This window comes from Gymnoscopelus microlampas, assembly GCF_963454915.1.
Source record: "Gymnoscopelus microlampas genome assembly, chromosome: 12".
Classification (NCBI taxonomy): Eukaryota; Metazoa; Chordata; class Actinopteri; order Myctophiformes; family Myctophidae; genus Gymnoscopelus; species Gymnoscopelus microlampas.
Window position 1 is genome coordinate 28,390,171 of NC_139949.1, and position 11,363 is coordinate 28,401,533.

Below are 11,363 nucleotides of genomic sequence, written 5' to 3' on the forward strand. Positions count from 1 at the left end.
TGCTATTTTCTAAAGATTCTTATACATTTGAAAACATTCTACATAATGAGTAGCCTACTTTTACTGTTGGTACTTTAAGTACATTTTGATACAAATACTTTTGTACCTTAACTCAAGCACATTTTGACTTCTGGACTTTTACTTGTAACAGAGTATTTCTAAATTGCAGTATTGATATTTTTACTTAAGCAAAACATTTGAGTACTTTTTCCACCACTGCGCGTAATTACGCATTTAACATAGTGACGCTAGTCTGGAAATGTGTTTTTTTTTAACAGCATGTGTGTGCGTAATCATCCGCAGACATCATCACAGGCACAGCGCTGATAACAAGGCGGGGCGACTCCGCTTTTTTCTCTCTTTACTTCAAAAGTCGCGTGTTGGGGAAGTTCAGTGACACACAGTCTGCTGCCGTACAGCTGCTGCTGTGCAACCGGGACCTAGACACGCAAATAGACTCAAACCGATGCGAAAATAGCGACAGACAATGCACAGATTAAGTAGGGTAAGCCAACACAATATACATGTTTGTCTTGATTTAAGATCCTATATCATATTGTTTATTTTCGATCGTTTAGCTTCGATGAAAAGGACCCCAATGGAAACAAGCCATAGAGCAGCTTTCTTGGTTTTAATCCTTTTAGCAGACCTGGTATAGAACTGTACTTTCTGTGCTTTTTTTTGCAAACTGTTAATAGAGTATTCAATAAATCAATTAATCAATCCATTTATGTGACAATACTCACTCATTTGTTTCTTAATACACCTTTTTTACTTTGCATTGACATTTTCTTTTCTGTTTATTCCTTGCAGATGGCTGGACTGGTAAAGCACACACGTGGAATATCTTTGGATTACAGCAAAAATACTTTATCCTTTTGGAATATCTAGAACCGTCTCGCTCAGATGACAGTTATTATAGGCTATACTGATCAGCCCATACAGATCTAGTCCAGTTACTTGCTAAGGATGAGTAACTCACCCGAACCACTTACTCAGATTGTATATATTATAATTGAATTAATAATTGCCGTTTTGTCTATATCCGGCAATGTGCTGGTTTGCTGGGCTGTCGCCATAAACACCACTTTGAAAAACGCCACCAATTACTTTTTGGTGTCTTTGGCCGTGGCGGATATTCTGGTTGGTTGTCTTGCCATTCCCTTTGCCATCACCATAAGTGTTGGTATATGTTTGGACTTCTATGGATGTCTGTTCATGGCATGCTTTGTCCTAGTGCTGACACAAAGCTCCATTTTCAGTCTGCTGGCCATTGCAATTGACCGTTATATGGCAGTCAAAATCCCTCTAAGGTGAGTACTGAGTAGCCTGTCAGAACTTTTAACCTAATGTAGTGGTAGAAAAAGTACAAGTAACAATACTGCTATGTTATGAATACTCTGTTACAAGTAAAAGTCCAGAATTCTAAATTTACTTGAGAAAAGTACAAACGTATTGGCATCAAAATATACTTAAAGTACCAAAAGCAAAAGTACTTATTTCGTAGAAGGTCCCATTTCACAAGGTTTCAAGTGTATACAATGTACAACAATCCATTTAAAATAGCTGATCTACAGATGTGATGCATTGTGAGCTTGTAGATCAGCTATTTTCAAATAGCCAAAGTTTAAGGGCTGAAGTTGTGTGTATGTTTTTTAAGCTAAATCTTCTAGTAACTAAAGTGGTCAAATAATAGTGATGGAGTAATTAAGTACAATATTTGCCTCTGAGATGTAGTGGAGTAGAAGTAAAAGTAGCCTATTGGAAATTGGAAATACTCAAGTAAAGTACAAATACCTCAAAATTGTACTTAAGTACAGTACTTTAGTACATGTATTTAGTTACTTTCCACCACTGGCTATAACAACGTTATTCTAATATGTGGCTTTTCTCAGAGACAGATTTAATAACGCGTATTTGTTTGTATTGAATAACCTGTATATTTGGCCATCTCTGAAACTGAAAGGCTAGTTTATTGAATTTTATCCCCTTTTAATATCCCATGAAGGATATAATTGCATTATAAATGATGTCATGGACCTAAGGATAGACTATATTAACTATGTCTTTGGACAGAATGAAAGGTTATACATATGCCCAACTTCTCCGAATTCTATTTGGTGGAGGCCTATATTGCTTTATTAACTTAATAGCATACTTATGTAGATAGTTTATACAAAGTCTGACAGTTGGTTTCCTATATCGATTGTTATTTTGTGTTTATATTCTGTATGAAAAGTGTGTTTCAGTTGTTTTAAAACAATAGCCTACCTAAAGGGAATTGGTGATCTGCCCAATCAATGACCTGCCCAGTTAAATTTAAAAAATCAATTGTTTTTGATCAGATCAGTTTTCTGCTCTGTTCCAACTCCTACTTCATGCTCAACACGTTTTAATTCACCACCATTGACACCCTTGATTCAAAGCTAATTTAAAATGAAAACCTATTAGTGTAGAATGTATGTGTCCTTAGCTCACTGATCAATGCTGAAGGCACTGTGATCGATGAGCTTATTCAATGCATAGATGGTTAGGCAATAGAAACCATGCAGTATAGGTTGATAGATAAGCTCTTTGTGGATTGTAATAGGGTGCTATGCATTAGACATTGTATGTCCACAGTGGTTTTCCTTTCACTGACTGCATAGGAAATTAGGAATTGTGTTTTTGCAAGTATGGAAGTGAAGGATTATAGCCATTAGAGCTTGGGGCTATTTGGCTACGATTTACTGTTATTTCAAACACTAGCTCATGATGTCTCTTTTCCACAAAGTTGGGTTGAGCATTGAAATTGTTTTAGGGAATGTGTAATGATCACAATATGTAGAGCAAACTTCTAGAGAAAATACACCTACTTTTCATTCTACCTTCTCAGAATATTTTTTGGTTGTAGTTATCACAACACTCTGCTGAAGGTTTTGAACTTGGCATTTCTTTAGGTTATTCCCCCCAAAAACCAACTCCAGCCCCACATCACAGGTGCAGTAATGAGAACATTGTGTGTGCTCAGCTCAAATTACATCGCCTTTCTGTGTGTGTGTGTGTGTGTGTGTGTGTGTGTGTGTGTGTGTGTGTGTGCGTGTGCGTGCGTGCGTGCGTGCGTGCGTCTGGCTGTGTAATGTAAGTCCAACCAATGTAGTCCATTGGGTTTGTGGCTTTCTTGCAGATTAGAGTGTTTTCACAGATGGCTTTAGTGGAAGTCGAAGGCCAGATCCAGATGCTTCAAACCCCATGAGATGGTTGAACTGCACACCCACTTTACAAACTATTGAAGCCCCTTTGTTTCATTTTGCACAGTTCCCAGAAATAGAGATTTGAGCAAAGTTTTTTCTCTGTGCCCTGTTTGAGTGTCTATACGTAAACTTTGGCAAAGTTTATTGCAAAACCTTGCAGGATCACACAGATTTTCACATTAATGTTACCTACTTAGGCCCTATGTTGTAGTCAGAAAGAGTTACGGTCACATCCTCGTTGCCGTTTCACTATGATGGATCTGTCACCCTGAGTAAGTAGCCTTGGAAACCAATGGTTCCTGAGCCATGAGGCCCATAGGTCAGGAGCCTCCTGTTTCTGTAGTGTGAGTTAGCTTGATGTACAAGGACACCTCCTGGACATGATGCTATGCTAGTATGTCACAGGGAGTTACCCATAATCCAACCCTTGATGCTGACTGCCAAGCAGAAGGCATTGGGTACCATTTGTATAGTCTTTGGTATGACTCGGCTGGGTCTCAGGGTGGACATTCTAAATCATAAAGCCACTGAGCTGGTTTGGTGATGTTTGGGCTGGATGATACGGTATGTTCTCCTCAGCAACAAATCTTGGGGGTCCTTGGGAGACCTGCAGGCATAGTAGAGCAGTGGTTCTCAAGTTTTTTCATGTCGAGGAGCAACCCCAAATTAAAGGAATAGTTCACCCAACGATATTTCTATCGTTTACTTACCCGGTGATGTCTTTCAGTCACGGATAAATGAAAGTCGTTTGTAAATTAGTCCTTAACGGTGAATGAAGAATCCAAAAATGAAGAAAATACTTGATGAATGGAATTAATCAGAGACCCTAACAGCAACACTATAAAGACATCTGTTTATAAACTCCAAAACACTGCTCATAGTGTGTCCCAATTGTCTTCTATCATTTTGTGTAAAGCTCCGGTAAAAACGTCTTCCTCTTCTTAATAAACATAAACATTTTAAACTCTTTGGTGTTTATCAGGACTCATAGAGGAATACAATAGTAAGGCAGGGTTTAGATTTTTTTATTGATATCCTATTGATCTCTCTATTGAGTTAAACCCTTCATGCATAACAACCTTGATTAGGAACTCATATGAGTACAACTTTTATACCACCATGAGTCATCACTTCAGAATGCGAGACTAAGTAGTGTACAGAATTTTGCAGTGTTAATAGGCTACTATTATAATTATTTCTTATTACAGTTTTAGAATTATGTTTTATTATTACAGTTTTAGAATTATTACAGTGTGACATACTTTGTCCAGGTACTTTAACTACTATCGGTAGCTAGTGAACATTGTGATTCTTCCAATTCTTGCAAGGTCACATGTGTGGGGTAAGGGTTGCAAAAATCATCTATGAATCCAAATAAAACTGTCATCCCTATTTTTATCAAAAATGTCCAAAAATGTCAAAATGTTTTGTCAAATATTTTAACTAATGTTTGAAAATAGCAGATCTACAAGCTCACAACGTGTTGTGAGCTTGTGGACTGGCTATATTAAGTGGTTAAAGACTGCTTGGATAGATATGTCCTCAACTGACCTTTAGTACAACACACAACAACTGAACACACAATTTGCATTCATATTTTGCCGTGTATTAGTATTATACAAATACTTTACCTGGATGGGCTTATTTGCGTGCACACATAAAGGTTAAATGAATTCTGAAATCTCGTTGTGAATAGCCACCTGATTTGTTGTGTAAGGGGCTAAGCAGAGGATGCCTGTGGCCATTTGAATAGAAGCTTTGAGTATTACTGTGTGCAGCCTGGCAGAGGGCTGTGGCCCCCGGCGGAAGCTCAGTGACATTGGGGAGAGGAGGGACCTATGGAGTGCAGAGGAGAAAAGAAAGTGAACGGGGTAAAGAAAAACATGCCAGCGTGCTGTCGTCATGCCAGAACTAATCCATTCAGCCATCCATCCTTTCCTTGGCTCTCACAGAGAAACACTAGCTGCTCTATCAAAGAGAGAGAGATAGACGGGCCGAAGCAAAAAACTGTGATTACTGGCCCTCTGTTGCCCACACATCTGTTCATAGATAAGACGAGGAGAGTAAAAGTAAAAGAAGATACGGAGAAAGATACGGAACGGGGGCATGTGTGTTGGCCATACCTTGCCTGAGGGATATAGAGCGTGCCAAAATTCCTGAAAGGGGCGTCAACAAGTGTCTTTTGGTAGCGGCAGACATCTTTGAGGGGTAAAAACCAGGTTGACTTAACATTGCCCAATGCCACGCCCAATGCCAACGCCCCCCGTGGTGACGACGCGTTGGCACGCTCTATAGGCTAGTTTGTTTATTAATGTTACCTTGGGCAAAGCCTCCCTTCCTGCAGGGGATAGGCCAAGAGAAGTTGGACTCACAGACCTAGATGGAAATTAGATTTTTACAACATCTCTGAAGTGAAGTCTAATTCATACTTTGTCATATGACCGTGTCGTTACCCGAAAGTTATAAATTGGACCTGTTCTAATTTAGCCATTACAGAGGGCATCAGCAACCTCGCCTTTTCACTGGGAAATTCTCCTCCATGTGGGTGTGGTTGGTGGCATCAACTTGCAGTAAAAAAGAAGTCATCCAACCCACAACTTCCTGTCAAATGTGTGCCTACTGCCCCTTTTTTCAGGTCACTTTTTCTCAGAAATGTTGCTATTTTGCCCTTGTTTTATTATAGGAAATATTAGATAAAGCCAGATTTGACAAAACGAGTTGAAATGAGTTGGTGCCTGCATTTTAGTGTGATTCATTATCATGCAGTAGCTCTGAATATATTGAGGAAGAAACTCATGCTTCTTAAGTGTTCGTGTGGTACAAGGAGATGGCGACGATGGTGCAAGTGTGAGTCAGCTTAGTTTCCGTTGGATCATGTGCAAGATCTTAACCACTTAAAAAGGACTAAAATGAACAGTTGTACCGGATTCTAGTCAGAGTGGCCAAGATTTCATTTAAGTTGTATTTGAAGTCACATTTTAACCATAAAATATGAAACATTAACCAACATTACTTCCTTTCCAGGTACAAGGAGTTGATGACAGGAAAGAGAGCCAGAGAGATCATTGCTATTTTATGGGTCCTGTCTTTTGTTATCGGCCTTATCCCCTTCTTGGGCTGGAATTTAAAGAACTCAGAAAAGGCCTGCGGCGCTAAGTCAACCAACAGCACCTCAGGGGAGGAAAACACTACAAAATGGCCTATGGACGGGATGAGCGGCGAAGGAGACTTTCTAAAGACCTGCAAACTCATATGTCTCTTTGAAAGTGTGGTGGACATGAGTTACATGGTCTATTTTAATTTCTTTGTCTGTGTCCTGGTGCCGCTCATAATCATGCTAGGCATCTACCTGAAGATCTTTACCGTGGCCAGGAAGCAGCTGAGGCAGATCAAACTCAAGTGTGTGGGCAACGGGGACAGCCATCACCACGGGCTGCTGCAACGGGAGATTCGAGCAGCCAAGTCCCTCTCTATCATCGTGGGCCTGTTTATTCTGTGCTGGCTGCCTGTTCACATCCTGAACTGCCTTACATATATATATGGACTGCATATTCCGACCTCCGTGATGAACGTTGCCATCATCATGTCTCACGCCAACTCGGCCGTCAACCCTATTATTTACGCTTACCGCATTGAGGACTTCAGGAACACCTTCCGCAAGATTCTGTCTCAATATGTTCTGTGTAACAGGGAGGATTTGTACTTGAACTCCAATGGAACGAGGCGGAATAGAGACCAGATTCACATGAATATTGACCCCCAACTTTAGGGGAAGGGGAGATGGGGGTTTCCCAGCTCCTCAAAACACTATCTATGTTGATTCTGTTGTTTCATTCTTGAATTCCACTTTCAGTGAGCTTAACAAACGTTTACAAAACAAAGGTATATGTGAAGATAAAGTGGTGAATTTCAAACATGCCTTGAATGTGGAAATATTTATGAATTGCGCTGAGTATCAGGGGTCAGGCAGTGAAGTGCAGAGGACTCTTATCTAATTTTTGTATTGTGAAGGATTTGTTATTTTAAAAAAAGGAGAAAAAATTCAAGCTAACTGGATTTGCAGGACTGTGAAAATGTTCCATGTGTGAATATGCTACTATACTATGTTCTGAAATGCCATTTATCATGAACTCAAACACTTTTTTTTATGCGCTAATTCCAGAACATTTTATATTTTACTATCAACAGTGTTTCATAATTTATTTATTTCAGTATCATATTTAAGAATGTATGGGTGAGGAAAAATAAGTTTGTATATTTTGCTAAATCTGTTTTTGTACCCAGAAGAGGTACAGTATGTAGTCTATTGTATTGGACAGTAGATTGATAACTTGTGCTGCAGCATAGGAAAAAAGGATGATTTGTTGTTCTTGCATTTCATGAAATAATCTTGGTTCAAAATTAGGAAGCAGTATAACATATACAGTACAACTGTGAAATTTGGTGTGCCTCTATAAAGTTAACGTTACATTTTCTTAAATGACACGGCTCAGGAAGTAGGAAACAGACTGACTTACAAATACGGAAAAATCCCTCTCCGCATTATGATATTTTGAGCTGTGACTTGTGGCAAGTCATGACAAATTATTAAGCTAGACGAACATCACAAAGTATACTATTTCAATCTGATCATAATAATTTACCGTATTCCTTGCGATCCAGAAATAAAAAACACATCTAACAATAAAGGAAAAAGAAGGAAAAACATACATGACTACAAAGCTGCTGATTAACTTTAGATGATTTCTGAGTGAATGTCACGCTGGGCAGCTGACATGCTGGAGGGAAGCAGCTCAGGCAGACTGAACTCAAACACTAATTCAGAACACTGTAGGCTACAGTTGTCTTTGATTGAACTGGGACACAGCAAATGCAGCCAAGGGTGATTTATATTTAGTTTAGCTGATCTACAAGCTCGGCAAGTGACACATTGTGAGCTTGTAGATCTGCTGTTGTGCAGTATATCTACGTAGCCCCCAATGTGAGCCATCATTATAGTCAAATGGAAATACAATGCACTGATATTTTAGGCTATTGTTAATTTTGTTTGGTGTGCTTCATTGTATTTGGCATTGGACTATGGTGTGTTCGTGTTCCACAAGTGTTCTTGAGAGCAAGTTATGCACTTGCTCCCATTTCTTCAGTATTCTCTGTCTAAGGGCTCTAAGGGCTAAAATAATCTGTAGGAGTGTGCCAACCTTCTAGTACATTCCAATGGAGACATCTATACTGTAACTGTTCTGTCATGTTAGTATTGTCTTTGTTCACTGCTAAGTGTGTCAGTATTGTGTGGGGATCTGTCTGAGTTTCTTGTGTGGGTTCCTTAACTCCTTTATGTTTTTAACCCTTCATTCCTTTATTATTTGAGTCCTTGAGATCTGGTTTTTGTTCCATGTTAAAGTTTATTCTTACACAGTCTAGTGAGACTGCAGTAATTACACAGCAGATAATTAATTGTATGCTGTTCAGAAGATACGGATGCCACTTGTATTTCAGTTGGCTCCATTTAACACTTTGTTTCCCTTTGAGCACTTTTCTTTTGTAAACATGTGGAATCCTCAACAATACAGGTTTGCCTCACCAATCTTATGTAACCCCCCTCCCCAACATAATTGTGGGCTTGTCTTTACTTGATTGGTGAGTGGGACTTTTTTCATTATGTCATACACTGGTGCTGTTGACTGGGCTGATGGAGGTGAGGGGTTTGGTCCTGCCAACCCACTTTCCATGTTGTCTGGAAGTGGTGTGTCTGTGTTGAAAGCACTCCGGTTGGTCAGGAGGCTAATACTGAGGCGCAGGTCAAGTTGAAGCCTCCTGTAGCCATACCGCAACAGTTGTTCCCGAGCTCAGTTAAGCCATGTCAAAGGCTAGTAAAGATGGCACCCTTAGATTTAAGTTAGATCCCAGCAGTTTCCACTGGTTCAGTCTCCCCAATATTTGATAATTCTGTGTAATTAAGTGGTGACCCAGTTCTTTAACTTCTTTGATATGGAGTGAGCTCTGCTACTTGTTTGTGTTGTGTAGTGATCTTCCCTACTTGCTTGTGTCATGTTACATGCAGTGATTTTCTCTACTCGTTTTTGTCATGACTCATATAGTGATTTCCTCGGTTGGGTTAATATGTAGTGATCTCTACTCGGTTATGTGATGATATTCACTATTTGCATGTGTTCTGCAGTGATCTTCAATACTCGGTTGTGTTATGTATTGATATGCACTTCTTGTTTATATGTTGATATACAGTACACTTCTTGTCTGCATTTTGGTAATGTCGGGCACTAGTTATGTCTCAGGAATTTGTATTGTAAGTGTACGCCCCAGTGTAATATTGTTTCATTTTCTGGAGTTTTCTTTTTTTGTACAGAGTGAAATTTCACTTTTTCTTAGTTTGTGCTAATTTATTTGGATTCTGTGATGTGCCTTACAAATGAAATTTGAACACTGTTTGTGGGCTGGCTATTTCTTAAATGCAACGGCCTGTTTTAATTTGATGCCCAATAACATGTCATAGCCTGGCTGGTAGTAATAACCCTTCCCCTCTTTCCCATTTCCCAAGTTGAGGAATATTTTCTCCCCATCCACCATGTTTTCTAGCACCATACTCTAGAATGTTTTTTTTAGTTCATCTGTGCATATAAAATATATACAGTATTTCTCAGTGAATCTTATCAACACTGTTCTTGTGAGGCAGTTTGTTTATGCTTATTGATGAAGAGCATGTCATTGTGATTCCCCATTAATATAACTTGTATGGCCGTTAACAAAGGACTGTGTGGGTGGTCTCACTCACGGTCATGTTCAAAGTTAAGGTCGTATCTGCTGCTATGCTAGACCAATACTGACTAAAAAAGAAAAACAAGCTTAATACACTATTTACACCTAATACTATCACTTGAACCGGTACCAACTTGAAGCATAGCGGAAAACTCAGGAGTCACAAAAATCACTAAAGAAAGCTAAAGAGGGAGAAGACTGGACCTCACCAAAACATGCCTGTTCCCTTCTGAGAGCCGTCTATGATTCCCTTTAAATAGAATATTATACAGTACATACTGCAAGATTATGTGTGCTAGTAAATATGTTGTAGATATTATGGACCGCATTAGTTCAGATGTTAATGTTTTGAGGAAGAAGTAAAAAAGTGGTGCGCATTCAAAGAGAGGTGGATCAGTGACACACAGCAAGTGTCACAGCCACTGGAAGAGGAAAGGAGATGGATACAAAAACAATGTGTAGCCTATTATAACAAGAATACTGTAAGGGGATTATGAGCTGTCTGGCATTAGTACTGTATAGAATCCATGCAGACAGCGATATTGAGAAATGCATCAATTTTAAAAACATGGGAGACCACAGACAAAGTACAAATTTGCGGGAGCTTTTTATATTTATATTTTGTGTTCAGAAATATATATATAAAAAAATAAAAATTTGTGCTTGGGCTTGGTGGTTGCACCTTCAGGGTCATTGCACCCGCTGCGACAGCCTATATTCCACCTATTCGCATATAAACATGAAAAAACGTAATCTGGGTGGTTTTCTAAGCTAAAATCAGGAAAAAAAAGTTTCTAAAGACCTTAAAAAAATATGTATTTTTGAAAAACAGTCTAAAATGCAACTAAAGGTGTGTCAGCATTGTGTCTGTCTGTGTGTATTTTCTTGTATGCATTTGTTAACTCCAGGTGCTGCCCATCATCTGCTCTGGTCATCTAAACCACACAGAACAGCATACACTGAATTATCTGATGTATTCAAAAAGGGATTTAATACTGCAGTCACACTAGACTGTGTACGAATAAACTTTAACATGGAACACAAATCAGATATCAAGGACTCAAATATTTCAGTTTCTAGATTAGCGTAGTGTAGTTAGGCAACACTTAGGTTTTTGTTATAATTTTATTTTTGTGTTGGTTAGGTGATATCAAGAAAAGGATTTATTTGGTTTGTTTTATTTATTTCAGCTGGCTCTGTTTAATACTTTGTTTCCGTTTGAGCACTTTCTTTTGTAAAAATGTGGAATCCTCAATAAAACCGGGTTTCCCCCACCAATCTTATGTTGCCTCCATCCTTCCCCTATAAGGATGTAACATTTACTGACATGTACAATTAGATACTGAAGTGTAGATG

The 11,363-nt window shown here is 38.9% G+C and overlaps 1 protein-coding gene across 3 annotated transcripts; it reads left to right on the forward strand.

Annotated features, from left to right (window-relative positions):
• The first annotated feature begins 398 nt into the window (after positions 1-398).
• On the forward strand, positions 399-11,273 carry adora2b (adenosine A2b receptor). 3 transcript variants are annotated; one of them, XR_014601889.1, is made up of 4 exons: positions 399-505; positions 814-1,313; positions 6,258-10,316; positions 10,368-11,273. XR_014601889.1 is itself a non-coding variant. In XM_084073266.1 (3 exons), exons 2-3 carry the CDS (start codon positions 970-972, stop codon positions 7,000-7,002), a joined length of 1,089 nt encoding a protein of 362 aa, XP_083929392.1. In that variant the 5' UTR covers positions 399-505; positions 814-969; the 3' UTR covers positions 7,003-11,273. The 3 variants fall into 3 exon arrangements, 2 of the variants coding, with proteins under 2 accessions (XP_083929392.1, XP_083929393.1); XM_084073266.1 differs by having other exon boundaries at positions 6,258-11,273; XM_084073267.1 differs by having other exon boundaries at positions 400-500; positions 6,258-11,273.
• Positions 11,274-11,363: the final 90 nt, after the last annotated feature.